This window comes from Vulpes vulpes, chromosome 13, assembly GCF_048418805.1.
Source record: "Vulpes vulpes isolate BD-2025 chromosome 13, VulVul3, whole genome shotgun sequence".
In the NCBI taxonomy this organism is placed as follows: Eukaryota; Metazoa; Chordata; class Mammalia; order Carnivora; family Canidae; genus Vulpes; species Vulpes vulpes.
Genome location: NC_132792.1, coordinates 128668794 through 128693627, shown reverse-complemented (window position 1 = coordinate 128693627; position 24834 = coordinate 128668794). Strand labels below are relative to the sequence as shown.

Here is a 24834-nt window from a genome sequence, read left to right as displayed (position 1 = left end):
AGTATTCTTGACTACATATTTTTCCCTTTCAGTACTTGAATATTTCTTGCCATTCCTTTCTGGCCTGCCAATATCCTGTGGGAATCCTTTTCTGTCTTCCCTTGTTGGTTAAGGAATTTATTTTTTCCATGCTGCTTTCAGCATTATTGCCTTGCCTGTGTATTTCCTGAAGTTGACTATGATATACTTTGGTTTTTATTGAATTTATTGGGTGTTTTCTCTTCTTGGATTTGAATGTCAGTGCCCTTGTCTACATTAGGACAGTTTTCATCTATAATTGTTTGAATAAACCTTTTGTCCCTTTTTCTCTCTCTTCATCTTAAGGGCTCCTATGATATGAATGTTACTACATTTTAATAAGTCGTTGAGTTCCTTATATGTAATTTTGTGACCTGTTACCATTTTTTTCCCTCTTCTTTTCAGCTTCATTATTTTCCATAATTTAATCTTATATGTCACTTATTCATTCCTCTACTTTGTCCATCCTTGTTTTGATGTCCTCCCTTTGGTCTGCATCTTGGTTACGGCATTTTTAATTTCAGCCTGACTAGATTTTAGTTCTTTTATCTCTTTAGTAAGGGTTTCTCTAACTTCTTTTTTGCTTTTTTCAAGCCCAGGTAGTAGCCATATAGTTGTTATTTTTAATTTTAGTTCCAACATCTTACTTATATCTGCATTGATTAAATACCTGGCTCTGAGTTCTATCTCCTGTTCTTTCTTTGATGAATTTTTCCATCTCGTTATTTTTTTCAGAAAAGAAAAGAAGATAGAAAGAAAAAACCCAAACACATAGCAAAGGAAAAACAAACAAACAAACAAACAAACAAAAAACTAGATCCTGAGTGTGTTCTGGTCTGCTTGTTAAAAGAATCTCCATCCCAATATAAATAAAAAATAAGTGAAGGTTAACTATATAGAGGTAAACTATATGTATTCTACATATATAAAGATAAAAGTCTAAAAAAATTAATAATGAAAAATAAATTGAAAAAAATTAGAAACTAAATGAAAATAAAATAAAATAAAAGATTATAAAGGAAGCTAGATCCTACTTCCGTAGATCTGAAGCTTTGCAGCACTCTGATTAGTAGACTTGGTGTGAAGGAGTTATTTGGGCTGGTTTTCTGGCACCCGGGCCTCTTGTGCTGATTCTCAGGTGGACCTGCCCAGGTGGAAATTGGCCTCTAGGATGGAGGGGGGGGGGGGGGGGCTTAGCGTGGGGTGCTCTGACCTCCGCTAGGCGGTGCTCCCTTGCTCCCAGGAGGCTTTCAGCGCTGATGGGTGGGACGAATATGGCTGCACCTGCTCCCTAACCCTGGCGCTGAAAGCTCATGCCCCTGCCCCTACAGTGAGCCCTCACAGATGAGCAATCACTTTTTGCTGCCGGATTTCTGTCAGAACCCTGCGTTCACCCTGCCTGTGCCCAAGATTTTTATCTCAGATGCGACTGAGTTTCAAAACTCCAAATTTTAGGGACTCCCGCAGCATGGAGTTGCACTGTCCCCCCGGGGTGGGGGAGGGTCTCCCCACACTTTTGCCATTTGCTGGCGCGTTCCAGGAAAACGATCTTATTACTGCAGAGCAGTTCACAGTTTCTTTCAACATGAAGCAGAAACATGGCACTAAGACCCCAGCTTTCAGCGGGCTTCCTTGCTAGTGTGCCTGGGAACAGTGCAGTTTGGCGTCCCCATTCTTGCGGCCCAGGGGATCCTCAAGCCACGCTGTTACACCTGGGATTCCACCTGGCCTCACCATCCGAGCACCTTTAAGCTATGCACATTTCCCACGGTAGCAGACTTCTAAAAGTTCAGATTTTGTGGCAGCCTCTGGAAGCAGGCCCCCTCTCCTCCACCATATTCGGTCATATCTCTCCTGTGTGTGCTCTCTGCACCTCCTACCTTCCAAAAGCTGATTGCTTTTCTCCTTGTAGACTTGCAGTTTTTGTCCTCTCAGACCTCTGGTTGATTTCTTGGTTGTTTGGAATGATTTGGTAACTATCTAGCTGTGTTTGAGGGAGGAGACAAACCTAGGGTCCCCCTACTCCTCCACCATCTTACTCCTCTGGCAGTTGTATTTTCAATATTTAGGGAACCTCTGTAGTGAACTCCATAGTGGCTGAACTGGTTTACCAGCAGTGCACCGTGTTTCTCTATATCCTCACCAGCACTTGAGCTTGTCTTCTTGATGGTTACTACTCTTATAGGTGTGAAGTGATACCCCATTGTGGTTTTGATTTGTATGTCCCTGAAGGTTAGTGATATTTAGCACCTTGGGATGTGCCTATTGGCAATATAGATGTCTTCTTTGGAAAAATGTCTGTTTAGTTCTTCTGCCCATTTTTCAAAATCAGTTTTTTTTTCTTTTTTGTTACTGGGTTGTATGCATTCTCTATAAACTTTGAGTATTAATGCCTTATCTGATACATAGTTTGCAGATTTTTTCCTCTCATTCTGTAGGTTGCATTTTCATTTTGTTTCTTTTGCTGTGCAGAAGCTTTCTTTCTTTCTTTTTTTTTAAGATTTTATTTATTTATTCATGAGAGACACACAGAGAGAAGCAGAGACACAGGCAAAGGGAGAAGCAAGCTCCATGCAGGGAGCCCGATATGGGACTTGATCCCTGGTCTCCAGGATCAAGCCCTGGGCTGAAGGCGACACTAGACTGCTGAGCCACCAGGCTGCCCTGTGCAGAAGCTTTTAAGTTTGATATAGTCCCATTTGCTGATTTTTTTCTTCTGGTGCTTGTGCTTTTAGTGCCATATCCACAAAATCATTGTCAAGACAGATGTTGAGAAGCATCTTCCCCATGTTTTATTCCAAGAGTTTTATGGTTTCAGTTCTTATGTTTACATCTTTGATCCATTTTGAGTTAATTAGTGTTACAGGTGTAAAATAGGAGTCTAGTTTCATTTTTCTGCATGTGGTTATCCTGTTTCCTCAACACCATTTGTTGAACACTGCCCTTTTCACACTGGGTGTTTCTGCTCCTTTGTCAAATATTAGTTGACTATATATGCAGGGGCTTAATTCTTGGCTCTGTATTCTGTTTCCTTGGTTTGGGTGTCCCTTTTTTTTTTTTTTTTAAGATTTATTTCTTTATTTGAGAGAGAGTGTGTGTGTGTGGAAGGAGGAAGGAGGGACCAAGGAAGAGAATCTTCAGGCAGACTCCCCACTGAGTCTAGAGCTTGACTCAGGGCTCAATCCCATGACCCATGGCAGCATGACCTGAGTTGAAACCAAGAGCTGGGTGCTCAACTGAGCTACCCAGGTGCTCTGGGTATCTATTTTTTATATCAGATTATAAAAGTATGATGTTTAAGCATTTTTAAAAGTTTATTTTATGTTTGTTCATGGAGAAATACAATTGATTTTTTATATTGAGCTTGTATTCAGAACCATGTGATATTTATTTATAATAGTTTTTCTGTAATTTATTTGAAATTTTTATGTATACAATCATGTCCTCATAAATAATGGCATTTTTAATTTCTTCTCCAATCTCTTGTCTGTCTTGTTTAACAACTTCTAGACTGAATATGGATAATTTTGAAATACAATACAGAGTGATGATAATGGCATTGTTTTTTCTTTCCCAGATTTAGAAGGAGAAACCTACAAAATTTCAGCATTTAATTACATAACCAAGTTTCTTCTATTCCAGAGAGTTTCTATCATGGATGGGTTTTATCAAATGCTTTTCTGATACTTCTATTGGGAATACCTTTTTCTCCTTTGTTCTGTTCATATGGAATATTACATGAATTTAATTATAAAATACAAGCTTACTTTATTTTCCTGGAATCAACCAACTTACTTGTGATATATCATTCTTTTAATGTTCTGCTGAATTTCGATTGCTAATATTGCATTTTAGATTTTTTTTTCATCCATGTTCAGGAACGTATTTGGCCTGTAATTATCCTTTCTTTTAATGTCCTTTTTATATTTTGGTAACTCTGTTATGTTGGTCTAATAAAATAAGTGTATTTTATTAGTGTTCTCTCTTTTTCTAATCTTTGGTGGAATTTGTGTAAGATTAGTGTTGCTTTTTCCCTAAGAGTTTGGGTAGAATTTGTTCATCTAGCAACATGAATGTGCCTAATGAGACATTTTAAAAATTTTAGTTTAGTTTGAGTTACGGGGGACACCCAAGTGGCTCAGTTAGTTAAGCATCTGCCTTTGGCTCAGGTCATGATCCCGGGGTCCTGGGATCGAGCCCCATGTTGGGCTCCCTGCTCAGTAGGGAGCTTGCTTCTCTCTCACCCTCTGCTGCTCCCCCTGCTTGTGTTCTCTTGCTCTCTCTTTGTCAAATAAATAAGTAAAAAATCTTTTAAAAAATTTGAGTTCTGGGAATACTCACATTTTTCCATTTCATTTGTCAGTTTGGATAAATTCCTTTTTAAAAGGAGAGATAATTTAATAATTTTATCTGATGTTAAAAATGTTTAAAGTTATTTTAAATTCTATTTTTTAAATGTCTGTAGGATCCGTATAATGTTTCCATTTTTATTTCTGACATTGCTTAATTGTATCTTTACTTGATTATATTTGTCAGAGGTTTTGAATTTTATTCACTCTTTTAGGAGACTTCCTTTTTTTTTTCTTGTGAGTTTTTATTTAAATTCCAGTTAGTTAACATACAGTATAATAAATTGGTTTCAGGTGTACAATTTAGTGATTCAACACTTCCATGCAGTGCTAGTACTCATCACAAGTTCCCTCCTTAATTCTTATCACCTATGTAACCTAATCACTGCATTTCCTCCCCTCTGGTAACCATCAGTTTGTTCTCTATAGTTCCTTGGTTTGCATCTCTCTCTCTCTCACTCTCTCTCCCTCTCCCTCTCCCTTTCCCCCCTCCCTCTCCCCCTCCCCTCCATCCTCTCATTTTCTCTACCCCATCACTATATTCATTTATTTTGTTTCTTAAATTCACATATGAGTGAAATCCTGTGGATTTGTCATTCTCTGACAGATGTATTTCACTTAGCATAACATTCTCTAACTCCATGCATGTCATTGCAAATGGCAAGATTTTGTTCTTTTTTATGGCTGAGTAATATTCCATTGTGTGTGTGTGTGTGTGTGTGTGTGTGTGTGTATGTGTATTCTTTATCCATTCATCAGTTGCTGGACACTTGGGCTGTTCCATAGTTTGGCTATTGTAGATAATGCTATTATAAACATTGAGGTGCATGTATCTCTTTGAATTAGTATTTTTGCATTTTTTGGGTAATTATCTATAGTGCCATTGCTGGATCTGTAAGGTATTTCTATTTTTAACTTTTTGAGAAACCTCTGTACTGTTTTCTGCAGTGGCTGTACCAGTTTGCATTTCTACCAACAGTGAAAAGGTGTCTTTTTTCTCCACATCCTTGCCAACACCTGTTGTTTCTTGTGTTGTTGATTTTAGCCACTCAGACAGGTGTGATATAATATCTCACCTGTGGTTTTGATTTGTATTTCTCCTGAGGATCAGTAATGTTGAATATCTTTCCATATGGCCATCAGTATGGCTTTTTTTGAAAAATGTTTATTCATGTCTTTTGCCCATTTTTTTCATTGGATTGTTTATTTTCTGGGTATTGACTTTTATAAGGTTTTTCTATATTTTGGATACTAACCCTTTATTAGTATATGTCATTTGCAGATATCTTCTCCTATTCTGTAGGTTGCCCTTTTTTTGGGCTGTTTTCTTCAATGTGCAGAAGCTTTTTATTTTGATGATGTCCCAATAGTTTTTATTTTTGCATTTGTTTTCCTTGTCTCAGGACACATATATAAAAGGAAATTGCTACAGTGGATGTCAAAGAGGTACTGGCTGTGTTCTCTGGGATTTTTATGCTTTCTGCTGTCACATCCACTTTGAATTTATTTTTGTGTTTGTGGTAAGAAACTGGTCCAGTGGGGATCCCTGGGTGGCTCAGCGGTTTGGCGCCTGCCTTTGGTCCAGGGCGTGATCCTGGAGTCCCGGGATGAGTCCTGCATTGGGCTCCCGGCATGGAGCCTGCTTCTCCCTCTGCCCCCCCACCTCTCTCTCATAAATAAATAAATAAATCTTAAAAAAAAAGAAAGTGGTCAGTTTCATTCTTTTGCATGTTGCTGTACAATATTCCCAAGAAGAGACTGTCTTTTTTCCTGTGGGATATTCTTTCCTGTTTTGTTAAAGATTAATTGAACATATAATTAGGGATTCACTTCTGGATTTTCTGTTCCATTTTTCTAGGTATCTATTTTTGTGCCAGTGCTATACTGTTTTGATCACTACTGCTGTGTCATATATCTTGATGTCTGAATTTGTGACACCTCTAGCCTTGCTTTTCTTTTTCAAGATTGCTTTGGTTATTCAGGGTCTTTTGTGGTTCCATAGAAATTTTAGGATTCTAGCTCTGTGAAAAATGCTGGCAGTATTTTGGTTGGGATCACATTGTGTAGATTGCTTTGGATATAGTACAGTCATTTTGACAGTATTTGTTCTTCCAGTTGATCACCATGAAATATTTTTCCATAGCTAAGAAAATACCCCTTTTTTTATATTACACTGAAACATTTTCAAAGACCTCTGCTCTCCTATAGATTTAGTCTTTATGATGTCACTCTTATTATTCTTTTGTATATATCATTTTTTTATACCCTTCCAGGTTTATAACTTCTTTTTTATTTTTATTTTTTTAAAGATTTTATTTCTTTATTCATGAGAGGCAGACATAGGCAGAGGGAGAAGCAGGTTCACCACAGGGAGCCTGATGTGGGACTCACTTCTAGAACCTCAGGATCACACCCTGAGCCAAAGACAGACGCTCAACTGCTGAGCCACCTACGCATCCCTATAACTTCTTTTTTAAATGCAGACCAGGGAATAACTTCTTTTTAAAATGCCGACCAGGGATGCTTTGAGCAGTCACATTCACATGTTCTCTTTAGAGTTGATTGAGTATATTGTAATGCTAATTGTGTCAAGACTGTTGCAGAAATATAATTTGTAAGCATGACTATGATGCAGTGATTTAAAAAAATCTGTAGTATGTTATTTATTAGAAAGCATGTACACCATGATTACAGCTACATAAATAATTCAGTATAGACAATAGACAATAATATATTCAGTGCATGCTGTCACATGTGGTACTGGTTAGATATTGTTTTTCTTATTCCCCTTACCCCAAAGCAATTCTATAGAGTTGTGCTATTGTTTTTTTTTTTTTTTTTACAATTAAATTGTCAATACAAACCAAAATATTGTGAGTACAATTTTGTCTACTATCATGGATCTACTTTTTATCCAGTCAGATATCTTACAAAAAGTTCAAATGAGCTAAAATAGGCATGTGAATGGATCTTTCTTCATTTCTCTAATACAAATTATGTGTTTATTGCTAGCTTATTTCAAAAACTACTTAGAAGATTAGTAAGAAAAGTAAGACATCATAAAATAAAAAAATTAGCTTTCAGTATAAAGGAAAAAAAAAACAACAAAGAATAAAATGGAGCCAGAAATGGGGTTGATAAAAAACATGTGTTCTGTTAACTCCAAAACATGAGGCAAATGGAACATATGCTTATTTTAAGTTTTTCAGCAGCCAAAACAATAAACAAATTTGGTTAACACAGTGGTCCATAAGATGAAAAAAGTACAAAAAAAATACAAATAAACTCAAGATACCATCCGACTATTGAATATTTAGGTTAGGCTATGAAATTCTAGTTTAGAAATAGTTATCTTCATAACTCTCTCATAGAAAATATTGTGTGATGGGATGAATATTTTCAGCTGTCTTCTTTTAGTGAACCTAGCAGTCTTTTTTTCTTAGAGGTCACACCAAAGCGCAGTTTAGCTGAAGTAATTCTTGAGGAAAAAGAGTCCTTGGGTGGCTTGAGATAGGTTTTATCTATGCACTCTGTGGGTGAATGGAATATATGTAAAGAAATGGATGAACTGTATACTTTTTTGAATTTTTTTTTAGTTTTCTCCCGCAAACATAAACATATTATTTATGCATAATTAGACATCCAATGTTACATTAGTTTTGGGTGCACAGCATAGTGGGGTTAACTAGTAGGCAACTCATGATTTCAACCATGATTTCAGGGTCCTTGAATTGAGCCCCACATCAGGCTCTATGCTCAGTGGAGAGTCTGCTTGTGGATTATTTCTCTTTTGCTCTTCCTTTGCCCCTCCCCCCATTTTCTTTCTCTTTTTCTCCCCCTTTGAAATAAATAAATAATCTTTAAAACAATTCTATACATTTTACACAATAACTATAATTACCATCTGTCACTATATGCTATTATAATATTTTTGAATATAATTCCCTTTCCTGTACTTTTTATCTTCCTTTATCTATTTTATAACTGGAAATTTGTACCTCTTGAATCCTCTTCACCTATTTCTCCTATATCTTCTGGTAACTACCAGTTCTCTGTATTTATGAGTCTGTGTCTTTTTTGTTTTTTCATTTGTTTTTCTTGTTAGATTCCACATATAACTGAAATCATTTAGAATTTGTTTTTCTCTGTTTTATTTCACTTAGGATAATGCCTTTTAATTTGGTCTAGGTCACAAATGACAATATCTTGTTCTTTTTCATGCCTGAGTAATAATCCATTGTGTGTGTGTGTGTGTGTGTGTGCGCGCGTGTGTGTACCCCACACACCAATAGACCACATCAATCACGTCTATTGATGGACACTTCAGTTGCTTCGGTATTTTGGCTATTATAAATAATGCTGCAATGAACATGGGGACAGAGGACCTGAATACACATTTTCCCAGAGACATGCAGATGGCCATCAGATATAAGAAATGATTCTCAACATCACTCATCATCCAGGAAATGCAAATCAAAACCACAATGAGATAATACCTTACACCAGTCAGAATGGCTAGTATCAAAAAGACAAGAAATAACAAGTGTTGGTGAGCGTGTGTTGATAAGATTATCCCTGTACACTGTGGTAGGAATGTAAATTGGTGCAACCACTGTTGAAAACAGTATGGAGTTTCCTTAAAAAAGTAAAAATAGTATTACCATATGACCTGGGAATTCCATCATGGGTATTTACCCATTTAAAGTACTGCCATGGGAACATATTCTTGTTTTAATCCAGATAGAAAATTATGATTTGATTTGTCACAAAACAATTTTTATTGCTCTTGACCCTTGTAGTTCATGTGTACAGAATAATATCCTGGGGAAAAAGCGGGATATAGAAAAAAAACCTCAAACACTAATTTTACTTTATTTTATTATTTTTTTCAAACACTAATTTTAAAATATGTATTCACCCTCAGTCAGACTTCTGATTTTTGATAGGGGATTGTACTTCTTAGAATATCTGAGATACAGTTCTATAACTTGCCACTCAAATATAGATCTATCAGCCTTGATAGACACTTGAGTAGGGGCAGCACTGAGGAGTTTCTGAGGAAGTGAGGAACTCCAGACTAAGACTTATTCCCATATGTGTGGACATCCCATCCCCACTCACTGATGAGTCATAGGAATACCAATGGGAGGGCAGTACTTCTCAGAGAGTAGTTTATTTTGTTTTATTATTTTATTTTATTTATTTTTAAAGATTTTACTTTATGAGAGAGAGAGACAGAGAAAGGGGGGGTGGGGCGAGACACAGAGGGAGAAACAGGCTCCATGCAGGCAGCCCAATGTGAGACACAATCTTGGGACTTCAGGATCATGCCCTGAGCTTAAGGCAGACGCTTAACTGCTGAGCCACCCTGGCATCCCTCAGAGAGTAGTTTAGATTGTGCTTTAACATACAGACTAATGGACCATGAAATTTTCTTGCATAAAGCACTATCAGAAAAACGTTAACATGAGATATTTTAAACTGATAAACAAACCTTACTTTGGGTTGAAAAATCTCAATGAAATACTCTTTAGAATGCTTAACTTTGAGTATTATATTTTCCAGTGGGTTCTCTAAAATAAATTATTTATGCATTATAGCTCTGAGTTATTTTGGGGTTATTATTAACTATCTGCTATAAGTAGCTATTCTTTCTTTTTTGAAGTAGTAGGCTTATGGTCTATTTATGTTATTTTTGGTATGTGATTTTAAATCTTCTGATCTGCCTATGGTAGAAAGCTTATATTTGTTTTCTTTAACAAGAAGAAATGATCCAACTCAACAAAAGTTAAAACAGACTTCAAGAATTTAAAGTACTGCCATGGGAACGTATTCTTGTTTTAACCCAGATAGAAAATTATGATTTGATTTGTCAAAAAACAATTTTTATTGCTCTTGACCCTTGTAGTTCATGTGTATAGAATAATATCCTGGGGGAAAAGTGGGATATAGAATATGGTAGTTGGAGCAAGGGGCTTATAACCCTCCTTGGAAAAATAACAAATATATTTCTGGAATATTAGAAAGAAATACAACAAAGAAAAAGAAATTCATGGATGGTTGAGGAAAGATCACAGGGCAATCATTACTTGAATTAAGAAGTTAGGAACAATCAGTGCAATTGCCAAGAGAGCTCTGGAGACCAAAGTGTGCTGAACTAGCTTCCTACCATAAAGCAAAGATTTAGTGTTGGTTTTATATCTTGATGTGTACATATGATGACAATTTTGAATTCCTCTGAAAAGGATTTTTTATTTTATTTTATTTTTTTTTGAAAAGGATTTTTTAAATACAAGAAATGATCTAATCAAAATAGATTAAAAAATCAAAACAAGTAGTACTCATGATGTATTATTATTATTTTTAAAGATTTTATTTATTTATTCATGAGAGACACAGAGAGAGAGAGAGAGAGAGAGGCAGAGAGAGAGGCAGAGGGACAAGCAGGCTCCATGCAGGGAGCCCGACGTGGGACTTGATCCTGGGTCTCCAGGATCACACCCTGGGCTGAAGACGGTGCTAAATGGCTGAGCCACCTAGGCTCCTCATGATGTGTTATTTTTGAATAACAGCATGTCATTATCATAGCTCTTTCCACATAGTATTTGCTCCTACTTCATGCTAGCCATATAAAAAAAGCCGTATAAAAAAACGGGCAGTCGTTTTTCCTGATTTACTGATAAGAACATCAAGACCTTGTAAAGGTAAGAGATTTGTCTATGATGCAGCACTGATAATGTCCTAGGAGTTTTGTCTACTCCGTATTTTTCTTTATATTGTATATTTGCCAATAGAATTAGGTAGAACAGATTATTTAATAGCTTTGCTTTACATGTGATGTCCACAAAGTACCTTTTCAGTACCTTGTTAAGTAAATGAAGAAAAATGGGATTACCAGCTACTGTCACTGCTCATATTGATAAGCCATCTCTTCTATTTCTTTTGTATCTGATAATTCTGTTAATTCAGTAGTCAGTTAAATGACTTTTATGGAGTCATCATCACATTATCAAGTGCTAGGGGAGATTTATAGGACCTGTGTACATACTTCACATGCTGAAGGAGTTTTCGGTCAATTTGAGGAAAGATCAGATGTACTCAGAAAAGTGTTAAGCCACCATCCTGGATGGCATACCATTACTTCTCAAAATGAAGGATGGCAGGGTGCTGTATTGGTGTTCTGATGGAGGAGTGGTCCAGGTGAGGTGGGACTTCAGCTAGACTTTTACTGATAGATTAGATTCTATGAGTGGAGAGAACTGGAGAGGCATTGTAGTAGAGTGAAGCTTGATTTAGGGAACATGGAGAGATAAATTGGGGTGGGGGTGGATGGAATTTAGAAAAATTTAAATGATAGGTTGAAGAGTTGACATCTGTATGTTTTAAAAAGCCACAAAAGAAATTTGTGTTTTGCTTCTTTTCTGCTAGTGGAGCCATGCTATGAAGGAGCAATTTTGAGATTACCATCATAGCATTGTGATATATTACAATCCTGGGGTGTGGCTTCAAAAACTGGAGGACTGACCAAAATTTATTGTTGTTGTTTGTTTATATGAGGCTTATAAAGTGCTTTTAGCATACTTTGTATTTTGGTGAATTGTGAAATCCTAAGTGAAACTGTTTATCTTTTTTTTTTCTTTTTCTGTTTATCCTCTTGACTGTTGTTGCCTTTTTTTATATGGCGCCAAGTCTGAGGTGGAGTGGGTCTGTTATTAAGATGATGAAGCTCTTTAGGCAAGAGTTCCTTTGTCAGGGAATGTACAGCTTGCCACCCGGCTAGGTGCTTGACTACACTTTCCATGAAAGGTTCACGTGTTGCAGACACGAAGGAAGCAGAATTCTGTGTTTAATGGTTGGCAGCAGAAAAGGAGACATTTTTCTAAAGCAGTGACTGGATGCTGCACTGCATCAGGCCTTGACATTGTCTCTCACCCAAGTCTTACTCTGTTCTCATAGGGATGAGGATATTCTCTGATTATGGTATATGTTTTGTTTGTTTTTAATTTGCTCTTCACCTCTATCATACTGTTATTCTCTTTACTTTACTTATGTTGATCAAAAGGTATGGGGAAATATACCTATAAGTAAGGAAAATGTCACAAAGAAACCTAGGGCATACGTATATTGAGCGCATGCATCCTAAAATGGTTAAACATGTTATTCTGAAATCCTAATGAGCAATTTTCCAAGGTGTTTATAGGCCTCAAAGTGACTTCCTTTGTGAGATTTCCACTTTGCTCTCTGGCACTAGGTATAGTTATGAGCATTCTCATTCTGTCCAGATTCTGTTGGTCGGCAGCTGGGAAGCACTTTCTTTGCCAGAAGATCCTTGTCCAATTCTTTTATTCTTGGCAGGTTCATTTACTTTTTCATGGTTTCAGTTCCAAACAGTTCCCAGCCTGGACCCAAGATAAGTCGGTTTCCTAGGCTTTTTGTTGTTGAAGGCAAGGAAGCTATTATTGTCCAGTGGTACCCAAGTACAGCCTGTCCTTTGACTTTGCTACGAGTGTTTAAACAGATTTTAAAGGGACATCACATTCAAATGTCTTAAAGATGCTAGTTCAGGGAGTTCTCGGATTGAATGTCTGGATTTTCTGGTAATTCTTTGCAGACCCCTATGGCATCTGTACCACTGAAGAAAGACTGAGTTTTGCTATAGAAAAGCAGTTGAGACAAGTATAGTCATGAAAATGAAATGACTATGTGAAAGGATGTTTATGTTATGAGTCTACATATAGTATGAAGTGTTGTTTTATATGTGTATATACAACCCCAAAATGAATGTATATATGTGTGTGTGTGTGTGTGTGTGTGTGTGTATGATAGAAATGAAGTTGTAGTGATCAAAGACTTCATTTTTTTCATGATTGATTAAAATAGCTTTACATTGTATTTATTTATTTTTATTTTTTATTTTTAAATATAGCAAGATCAACTTTATACCTGGGCTGCAGTCAGCCAACCCACTCACTCACTGGATTACACAGAAGGACAGTTTCCCAGGCGAGTCCCATCTGTTTGGCCACCATCTAAACCTCGTGATGAAGAACACAGGCCCAAGGATGCTGAAACAGGTGGGACCCCAGGAACAGTGCATGTTCTGAAAGTGCATAACATAAAGTACCTGTGCAGTGCTTACTGGCTAGTGAGTCTGCATTTCTTTTCTAAGTATTTCTTCGATTACAGTCTGCAGCTAACTCAAGTAAAATCACTGGGAGTCTTGTTAAATTGAAAATTCTTATGCTCCACCTTCAAGACTGCTGAGTCAGAATTTTAGGAAATGGGATACTGGAATTACACAGTTATTATTGTGTATACAAAAGTTTGCGAACTACTGCTTCAAGTGACCATCTATAGCCACTACCTGAGCTTGAAGCTCTGTATCATGTGTGGACTGAGAACTCCAAAGGGAAATTTCTGTCTCTTGCCTTCAAGGATGGTGACTATCTTACTTCTCTACTCTGACTGTCTTCCTTTACTGCTTTCCTTATGCTTTTCTTGATCTTTTTCTTTACCTTCAGAGTGATAGAGATAAAAATTTCATTAAACCTAAATTTTAAATGATCTTTTCAAAACTACAATGTTCAGATGTATTTATTCTTCTTTAAAAATTTTCTTTTTGGTTGTTTTTGTATCTTTTGTTATCTTAAAGTCTTTTGTGTTATTGGCTGGGAAGATAGCATGAGATTAATATCAGCTTTATATGGGGTCTGAAAGTGGGAAAACACTTTGTGTTTGTTTTAGGAATTAAGAATCATATTTGTGTAAGAATATTTTATGAAATTTGGTTGTTTAATTCCTTTTCTTACATTCTTCAATTTGGAATAATAAATTCCGGATTTCTCAGTGGACTGACTCATAAGTGGAAACTACATGGGAGGGCACCATTACTCTTTAGAAATCTACCCTCACCAAATTTTCCTAAATAGTAGCATGAATGTTAGAGTTAAGAATTTTGATTTTTTTTTAAAGGTTCCTGGGTGGCTCGTTTAAGCATCTGACTTGTGATTTTGGCTTAGGTCATGATCTCAGGGTCATGAGATTGAGCCCCAGGTTGAGCTCTGAGCTCAGCAGGGAGTGTGCTTGAGATTCTCTCTCTCCCTCTGATCCTGCCCCTGCTCATAGAAAGAAAGTCATTAATCTGTACTTGTAATAAAAGAGTATAACATAAGAGCATGGAGGTTTGTTACCTTGGGCAAATTTCTTAATCCTTGTACTCAATTCCCTTACCTGTAAAATGTCAGTAAGAATAGCATCTACTACGTAGCACTGTTTTGAGGATTATATGAGTTAATGCATGTTAAAGCACAGTTAGCATTTAGGGTGCAATGCCAGGCTTGGTTTAAGTGTTTGCTACTGTTATCATTATTAGCACTATTTGATATCTTTATTAGTTTTCCATGAGTTCCCTTTAAAACCAACAATGGCCCACAGTGTCAAGGATTTTATTCTAGGCCCCTTTCCAAAGTGAATATGGTGTTTACAATCCAGTCTCGGGAGAGATGCATTTATTTACCTTTCTTTCTATTAAAGATCACATGTCCAGCTAAGTCAGAGTTCTTTCTATGGGAGCCCACACTCAACCGTGCATGTCCCCTTTTTAATGTCTAACTAAATGCTTTTGAAACCCTGCTTAATGCTCACTCTGTGGACTGTACTCCCTGAAATGAACAACAAATGAAAAAGAGAAAGTAGGAAACATTATTAGTGTTGGGCTCTGAGTTTCTTTTAACACAGAACAGTTGATCAAGGGCCAAGGTGTAGAGTTCCTTAATGCCTATGCTTTCCAAGATGAAGGGGTTCTAACATGATAGCACCTGAAAATAAAGCAGTCACATAAAAGCATATTTAGTTTTAAAAAGTTTTAAAATATTGTTCCCGTTAAGTACACTATGTTATTCATGTTAAAAATTACTTCAGCTTCTTGACAGGAAAAAGCCAGGTGTAGGTATAGTAGAATTGATTAGTTTCATTGAGAGCTTTCTTTCCTGCTTTCCATGTCTTGTGTTTTACATCATGATTAGTGTGGTATTTTCATTTTTTTCTTCCCTGGTATATTTTTACCCACTTTTTGGAAACATTTATATTCTCCTCTAAAATTTTAAGACACTTTAAAAAAGTTTGAAATATTTTATATTACTGATTTTGTATGCTGGAAGAGGAATAAATTGAAAGCTAGTGATAATCTAAATTTTAGTTTGGTAAAAAGTGATAACTGGAATTGATACCAGGAACTTCATAATGTAGTTTTCTTTGTTATTTGATGTAGCTTGCAAAATGCCAGATCAAGTAATTTTTAATATAGTAACTTGTATCCTTTTAAAATATGCATTCTTGAAGAGGATGATGGAGGTAAGTAGAAAATAATATTGTGTAGTAATTTTTTTTCTCCAGTTGATCTGTTATAAACCTCAACAACTGTATAGCATTCTTTTGTCCAAATGATCTAATGGCACTTTTTAAATCTTTCCTGCTGTGACTTCATAGGGCATTCTCATTCTGAGGACCATACTACCTTCTCCCTCCTAGTCAGTCAATTGTAAGAGTGAGAATATCAGTAGTATAGCAAAAATCTTGCATAGAATCTACTGCTTTAAAAAATATATATATATGGAGCAAACTTGATAACATAAATATTAGTAGTAATAAACTCTTTGTAATACACTTAATGACTGATTGCTATACATTGTTGTGTAATGGCACCATGGTTAAAACCAGTATAAAATCAACATGTGGCCCCTTTCAATTTTAGATCAAAGTAAAACAGTTCAGTGACTTTTTTCTTTTTGAAGAAAAAGACTTTCAGTTACATCTTAGAAAACTGAAAACTTGTTAATTTTGGTCTTGCGGCTCTTTTTCATATTGATTACTAATTCACATGTCCAGCTAAGTCAGATTTCTCATGCATCTGACTTAAATATTTTTATAATTCCTTCTGTAAGAGAGGTTTTTCTCCACCTTTCATATAATGATAAAAAAAAAAAAAACAAACCAAACGTCCTTTATATGGATTTGAAGTGCAGAGGTCAAGGTGAAGCCTTGGTGTCTCTCCCTACCAGTAAGCTGGACAAAAGCTTCAAATTCTTGGGAATCTTTTGCAGTTGGCATTGTCACCACAGAAGAGCCCAAGGTGTGAAAATTGACCTTTTGAAGTCTATAGAATGTCTCCTGGAAGGATAAGTCTAGCTGGACAGGAAATTAGGAAACAACGTTTTGCAAAGTTTGGTGGTAGAAGCATTGATAAGAAGAAAACCTTTCCATTTAGGTTGTTTTCTCTTTATCTTCTCTCCCTTCATTTTCCTTTACTTATACTATGCAACACCCTCCTCACCCTCTCTGGTTGTTCTTTTTTCTGGAGTCCCATGGCATTTTATTCATATCTGTATCATTCAAATTACATATGTATTATAATTTATCTGTACATATCTGTCTTCCTTGGAGACTCCCAACATTTCAAGACTTTTGGGCACATAGTATATGTTTATATATTTAAGCCAATAAATTAAGATCTTTTTTTGGAAGAAGATAAAAAATAAATATCTACTTAGCACATTAATACAAGTATTTGAGAGAGTTTTGTGTGTGTGCTGGAATAGCCCATGGATCATTTTCCAGACTGAATACCAAGTTTCAAAAATTATTCACTAGATTCACAGAGATGAAAGAGATAATAACTTCAGTTTATGGAGAATAGGGGCAGGATGTCTAGATGTGTGTAGGGACTTGATCATTCTTTGTTGTCTCTTTGAAACATCAAGCCTTTTATCTTTCTCTGAAAATGTGAATGGCTGGAGAAGTAATATTTAGGAAGACAATTTTGGGGCAGAAAATCCTGGAGGAAAATACGTGGAAGGAGAGGTGGTAGAAACCTGGCAGAGACTATTTATACTGAAATTCTAAAACTCATGTTTAAATGTTGGCTGAAAGCAGTGTAACCCACCTTTGCTCTAGAAGAGAATTGAGCAGCATATAAATATCTAAGATATACAAAAGGATTACAAAGGAAAATAAATCAAGCTGAAAGGAATTTAGGATAAACAGTAAAATGAAACTGAGGTAAGGTAGCACACAGATGTATTTCAGAAGCACTTGGAATTTTCAAAGGTAGTTGGAAATTTTTCCTCAGATTTTTAAAAAAAATTTTCCTCAGATTTAAAGCAGAAAGGGAAATGGGGACAATTCTCTCATCATCCCCTATGTCTATGAGATTAAAAGCAACAGTGTCTCAGAGAAGCACTTTTCTGGACTTCTATATAAAAAAGAAGTGTTCCTAATAAGAGAGATTCTGTGTGATGTAAGGCAAACAGTATCATCAACTCATTTCCAGGTGTAGTCTGAATGCTTTAACATATATACATTCCATTGAGGTAATACAGAAATTCTATAAGGAACCCAGGAAGAATCTGATAGTGTTCTATTTCTCAGCTTGCCACTTGATTAAGGGATAAAATGTGCTAGAAAATATTGAAAGATTGACCATGTCTCCTATAGGTAATTCTTTCTTTTCTTTTTCTTTCTTTTGTAATTTTGGCCTGCATTTCTTTCTTATATATGCAAGCTAAAGCTTGTGTATCACAATGACAATGAGGGGTATATCCATACTGTGAGATAATCAAATAAGCAGAACATAGAGTTGAACTCTTTTAGGAAAATTGCATGTTTAATTCTATCTTCATTTATGGAAGGACATGGTATACCAGAATTAAAAACATCTCCCATTTATTAGGTAGCTAACCATAAGTCATATTATTTAAATAACATTTAATAAGTTCTCCCTCAGTTAAATTGACTAGACTTGAATCAAATTGATGTATGTATCATTAAATAAACTGTATTTTAATAATTTTATGTAAGTGCATTTTTACTTAAAATGTAAAACTGGAGACTGCTTAATTCATTTTTAGAAGGCATACTTTATAAGCTTTAAAAAGGGGATTTAGTTTATTTTCCATTCATTGCACAGAGGAATATCCTCATTTTCTTTCTTTCTACAAATATAAAACTCATCCAAATTTGTTTTGTTTTACAAGTCATAGGCTTATTTTGTGATGATTAAGAGCTCATTTCTGAAACATATTTGGAATTGTGGGGAGCCCAGAATTTTAGATTATCGATTTATTTAGAATACTTAAAGTTTTGTCAGGAACGTTCTTTCTCCTACTGTGCTTCAGAGTGATTTTTGTTTTTGTTTTTGTTTTCAAAAACAGTCTAGTTTCTGAATTCTTAAGAAGGGTCAGTGAAGGAGTTGGCAGTTTAAATGTACCCTTGAGAGAGCTCTCACTGGGTTACTCTTTAATAACAACTATCCTGGGTGATGAGTATGTAATGGGGACTGGACTGTCAGTTCCAGAGCTGAATGGAAAGCAATTCTCGAATGCCTCTGGATGCTGGGAGAGGAAAGGGTTGGTAATAAGTGTCATGGGCGTTTGTACCAGAGGTAATTATTCTAAGAATGTTAGAACTAAGTGGATTTCTCAAATTCACTGGCCCATTGACCCTAGCTTTTAGCAGCTACTCAGAAACCAGCTTACTTATCATTTGCTTCAAACATGCCATTTTCTCTCTACTCACACTACTTTGTGCTATATCTCATGCTTCTTTTTATTTTCTCCTTCCTATGCCTTGTTTGTTTTTTCTTTACTTGTCTTCTCCTTAACTTTTTTCTTTTCTCTTAGTTCTCTTTCATTTTACCTTTGTTTTGCAGTGCAGTTACTCTGTACATCTTTTTTCATCTTAAAATCTTGACACTTTCGATAGAACTCCTATGCTTCAGTTTATGATTTTGAAGAAAGGATTTTCCATAAATTTCTCTTAGATGTTGTAATACACTCATTCAAAGAAATAAGAAGTATAATGGAAGAGAGGGAGTGGGGGAATGAATTAAATTCTGGCACCACTGAATTTTTTGACAGAGGGAAACTGAAAGTTTGGGAGGAGGAGGATTCAGAAAAATGACTGTCTTTCTAGTTCATTATTCTAATAAACTGTATGCATTCTTCTTTAACATCAGAGCCCAGAAGTTTGCTTTTTTGGGGTGGGTCACCAAGTCTATGGCTATAGGGAAAAAAAGCTAAGAAACACTGTATGTATTTCTAATACAAAGAACTGTTGGTGTTCCACCAGGAGATCCTTTGGGTTCTCCCTGAACTATCAAAATAGAAAACAAAAGAAGAAAAGTGTTTTCCATCAATACAAAGCCCCAGGACCTTATCTAGAATCTATTGTGTTTGGGGATTTGGAGGTAACTAGAAACAAAAGTGTTCAAGAGTTCAGATTTGCTCTAATATGAATTGCTGCTTGGCTTTGATGTTAGGATCCTTATTCAAAATGAGCTAACTCTGGTGTTAAGTTCAGAGCAGACGTAAAAAAGGAGACTCCCTTTTTAATTACCTCAACGAAATCGAATACTTGTCTGGGAAAATGCTTATGTTTTAATGTAAGGCCACTTGTTAATATTCTATGGCCACAGTGACCTCTGTTGGTAAGTGACTACTTCATGCTCTTTTCAAGGATTTTTCTTTTGAAAGATGAACTCTTAGCTGAGGTGCAGGAAGTAGCTAAAGGCAAAGTGGTATCTATATTGTCCCCTTTAAAATCCTTACTCCCATTCTCCCTCCCCCAGAATACCCCTTTCATGATTTGATTATTCTCTTGATCACCCCTTCCATTCACTCCTACAATTACTCAGCAAGTATTTTAAGCACCTACTTTGTGCCAGGCACTATTCTAGATGTCAGAGATATCATGGGGAAAAAAGGACAAAAATCCCTGCCTTACATTATAGTAGAGTAAGAGAGAAAAATTGGAGGCGATCACATGTAAAATAGGCATCACATATAACATGTGAGGCTCCATGTTACAAAGAAAGTAAGAGACGGGATGAGGAGTGATAGCAGTGCGTGGGATTGCCACTTTATTCAAAAGAGTGCCAGGAAGTCTGAAACAAAGCCCTAGGGAAGGGGCAAGGCAAGGGGACATGCCAAAAGATATTCCACCTCAGCAGAGACCTTGTGGAGGGAATATGATTGCACGTTTAAGGGTAGTGAGAAGGCCAGGGTGGGGGGAAAGGCAGAGATGGTCAGAGAGGTCAGGGACTGTGGACAGATGGAAGAAGGTCAGTGGGCCTGTCCAGAGACTGTGCTTTATTTAATCTCTGTGAAATGCAAACTTTCAATGTAGTTTAACAATGTTACAAAGTTTAAATAGTAGGCATATTTTATTTTTCTATGGCATTGTAACATGTATCAACTAAAATCCTGCTAAATTAGGAATGTCTAAATTATCCTCCAGAGTGACTGCTATTTTTTGTCAGGTGTCTGGTCTGCATGCTAGTTGTGGGTGGGGAGCCATGTGACTGGAGACAAACTCTCATCTCAACTTCCCACCAATTGCTTATAGTATAGCCTCTGATTTCTCAGCTATAAATATGGACTGAGGACACAATGAGTTGGTTTCAGATTATGCTCCGTGGAGCACTGGGGATTTCTGAAGGCGCTTTTGTTTTTATTTTTTGTTTTTAAATTTTCATGCAAGTTTCACTTAGAAGAAATTGCTCCTTCACCTAAAAAGTAATCCTGGAATTGGTTATCCCTTAGGTTTTCCAGCATGAATTTGCCGACTCATAGAGTCTCAAAGGCAAATAAAGGAACAAAATCCCTTCAGAACCCCTTATTACTCAATGCCTCTTGATGGCAGTGAAATTAGAAGGTAATTTGTCAATAGATAAGACAATTAAATTCTGTCTTTAAGATTGATGAGTTGGCTTCTGTCATTGTACAGATTTTGGCTAAGTGAATAATATAGTAAGTAAATGTTTCAGTAGAAACACTCAGTTGAAACTGGCAACTGAGAACAGTAATTATGATTGATGTGTCAAGAGCCTGAGGCTATTCTAATTTTAAAAATAATGACGTGTTAGTCATTAAATGTGTTCTATATACTGAAGAGTAGTTATGTCCTCATAATACAGAAATATAATTGGAAGATAAATTGGATGTTTTTGGTAGTTCGGGGTAAAGATATATTTTAGTTCATTTTGTTTTCTGTTGAGGAAATGGGAAAATTTCTTCTCTAAGATACTGACTACCTTCTTCTTTTCCAAACCAGAATCTCAGTCTGCTGTTTTGGAAACTCCAAAAAAATGTTCAGATGCTGTTCAGCGGGTAAGAAGATCTTATTAGGATGTTGAATCCTACTCTTTCTTTCTTACTTTCTCTCTTGCTTGTCTTAAAATTGTGACAGATTCTGATTTATTTTTTCATCTGCCAGCTAGCTTAGGCCACCCTTATTTCTCTTAAGCCTTTAGGGGAATCTAGTCATGTGGAAGGGAATGTTTTCTTCCATTTAGGCTTTGCAAAGAAAATCAACCTTGAAGTGGAACTGACTACAGGCTTTTTAGAAGCTGCATCATTCTATATCTGGCCAAAGAGTTGGGCCTGACAGCAGCTGACTCCAGGAAATGGTGGCCATTCCAGATGTCACATGGAGATGTGCCTGGCTGAAATAATAGTCACATGGATACGAGTTTTAAAAAAAATTCCAGAGCTTTCCTAAAATCAAATCATTTTCCTAAGTTGCTTTAGTGGATGAAACATTAGTTAGTGTCTGTTTAATTTCCACAGAAATATTTTTTTTCTGTTACTAAAAACGCCAAATTTTATGTGTTTTTTTTTCTTATATCAAAATACTATTAAAGGAAAAAAGACTTGAAGAAAGGAAATGCTTATATGGAATAGTAATTGTGGATAGCAGTTTTTCTTTTGGATACAAAACCATTTTTTAAGAATGTATTTATACTTTCCCCCAACTAATCTTTTGAAAATAACTTAGTATTACAAATTATCAGTAAGAAGAGTCTGTCCTCCAGAGTGGTCTAGTAGGTGACAAGACTTTCTTGTTAGTGTATAACAACATACGAGGCAATTTGGGACATAGTGTTTTTCTCAGTATAATTAATGAATTTGATGGTTTTTTGAGAGCTTTTCCAAGTTAAAAAATGACTTCCCTTTTGAAAAGGAGCAGTCCTGCACCAGACATGAAAAGTTGTGCTCCTCCTGAGGAGAAGTGAGGATGTAACACTGGTCAAGAATTTTATCTTAAAACTTACTCGTGCTTTAAAACAAAGATAGCTATAAAGTTATTACAATATTACAAACACCCATGCTATACTTTTCATCCTTATGACTGGTTTCTTTTATTACTGGAAGTTTGTACCTCTTAAATCCCCTTCACTTATTTTACCCATCTGAAACTAATATGTCAACTGTACTTCAGTTAAAAAAATAATAATTGGAGTGTCTGGGTGACCCAGTCAGTTAAGCATTTGACTCTTGATTTTAGCTCAGGTCATGATCTCAGGGTTGTAAAATTGAGCCCCACCTCAGGCTCTGTACTGGGTATGGAGCCTGCTTAAGATTCTCTCTCTCCTTCTGTGCCTTCCCACCCCCATGTGTACTCTCTCTCTCTAAATTAAAATAATAATAATAATAGTAATAGCAATTCAAAAAAATGTAGCCACATTTGCCCATTATTGTAAGGTTAAGGACACTCTTAAGGATAGTGTCATAAAACATGTTCTTTTAGCTTTTTGTCAGAGCAGAGAACTATATGAGGCCAGGGCACTTGGAGAGGGATGGTGTTCTCAGTTAATTAACTGTGTAATGATTAGCCAGTAGTGATGAAGAAAGATAAAAAGAGGTAAAGAGAAATAAGTTCAGGAATAATTAAGAAAAATAGTGCCCTCAAAATATCCTCTCATTTTTATAGCCTTTTTTTTTGAGGCACGACTAAGTACATCTAATGTAATATACTAGATTTACATGTTCCTAAATTTACATGTTACTTAATTTTGTGATACATGATAATGCCAAAGAAAGCCTCAACAAAATATAATCTATACTATCAAAAATGATAAACGTGCAACTTTGCTCTATGTACCAAGATTCAAGGTATCTTATTCATGTATATAAAATTAGAGTGATTTTTCAGGGAGGCTGGGTGGCTCAGTTGGTTGAGCCTCCGGTCATGATCCCGGGATCCTGGATTGACCCTGCATTGGGCTCCCTGCTCAGTGGAGAGCCTGCTTCTTCCTCTCCCTCTGCTACTCCCTCTGCTTGTGCTCTCTCTCTGTCAAATAAATAAATAAAATCTTTAAAAAATTATAGTGATTTTTCTATTTTTCTTGAGCTGTGAACCGTGGTAAAATATATCGTAATAAGCAGAAAACCTGATGGCACTGGGTGATTTACAAATGCTTGATGTTCTAGTTTTGGAACCTCAGTGGTAAAATAGATGGATTTAAATTTCATATCTTTCCTTGTTGCCCGTGAACTCTCTAGAAGCCGAAAGTAATTGAGAGGAAAAAATAATTTGGAAGCAATTAAGGTTAAATCCTCAACAATGACATTGCTTACTTTCTTTGTCATCAGTTTACTTATAGATTGGTTCCTTCCTTTGATATGTGTATGTTTCATAAGTGCTGAATCTAAGTGGCCATCAAAGGGATACAGGAAAATTGAATTAATTACCAATCTACTGTGCACATACTCTTTCACTGTATTATTTTATGCAATTCTTATAATAGTTCTTTAAAATAGCTATTATAATTAATGTTTAACTAATACAGAAAAAGATGTTTATAGTAGTTAACTTATTTACAATCAGAGAATTAAGAAAGGGTTAAGAGCCAGGACTCAAATATAGGTCTGTTTGATTTTATACATGTTTGCTATAGTATGATACAAATTATACTTAAACATGAGCAATTGCCTTATGAACAGTTGCCAAAATCATTAGATTGATAGATGAGAAGTTTATTTTAAAAGTTGTCCTATTATATTTAAACTATATAAGTTGTAAGAGGCAGAGGTCAAGATATGTTTCAGAGGCACAGAGACTCATTAGTTTACCTATACATTTTTAAGCTTTAGCATGACTTTGGTGTGCTACATCATGCCAATTTTGCTAACCTCAGTGTTTCATGACTCAAAAAACTTAAAATTTAGTTTTCATGTGAAGTACCCTGCTTTTTTCTTCTTAGTCACTAGATGGCAGTTCAGTATCTCTCTAAATTACCACTGCTGAAGGATATGCGAGATTTTAAGCCAGTTTACTCTGTACAAATGATGAATAGAAGAGTTTTTCTGGTCCATCCCAGGCTGCCTGCATTATTCTGTGGTTGTAATGCGAGATCTCTAGGACTGCTTAGTCAGAGGCATGGAGCAGGGTTGGAAAGCACCCTCTTAAGTTTTTCTTCAGATGTGAGTTCAGGCACCTGTTCTCTCAATCTGAGCACACTGGAATTTATTTGAATGAGTTTTGACTTTTACTCTTTCCGTGTAGTTAATAATTCTGAGAGCTCCATATCCCTAGAAAAAACACATGACTCATAAAATCTTTTCTCAACTAAAAGAAGGTAAAGGCTGTGGTGTTGTCAGAGAGTCTGATGCTTAAAGCAAATAGAGCTGGC

At 36.0% G+C, this 24834-nt stretch overlaps 1 protein-coding gene across 3 annotated transcripts in view; it reads left to right on the top strand.

Annotated features, from left to right (window-relative positions):
* The window catches only part of FMN2 (formin 2), a 363611-nt gene that overhangs the window by 81560 nt on the left and 257217 nt on the right, over positions 1 to 24834 (top strand). For all 3 annotated transcript variants that reach the window (XR_011996328.1, XM_026003374.2, XM_072732906.1), the window contains exons 3-4: positions 13294 to 13441; positions 21474 to 21529. Coding sequence is in view for 2 of the 3 variants with exons in the window: in XM_026003374.2 (XP_025859159.2) it covers positions 13294 to 13441; positions 21474 to 21529 (204 nt within the window). In the remaining variant the exon portion in view is untranslated. The remainder of the gene's footprint in view (positions 1 to 13293; positions 13442 to 21473; positions 21530 to 24834) is intronic.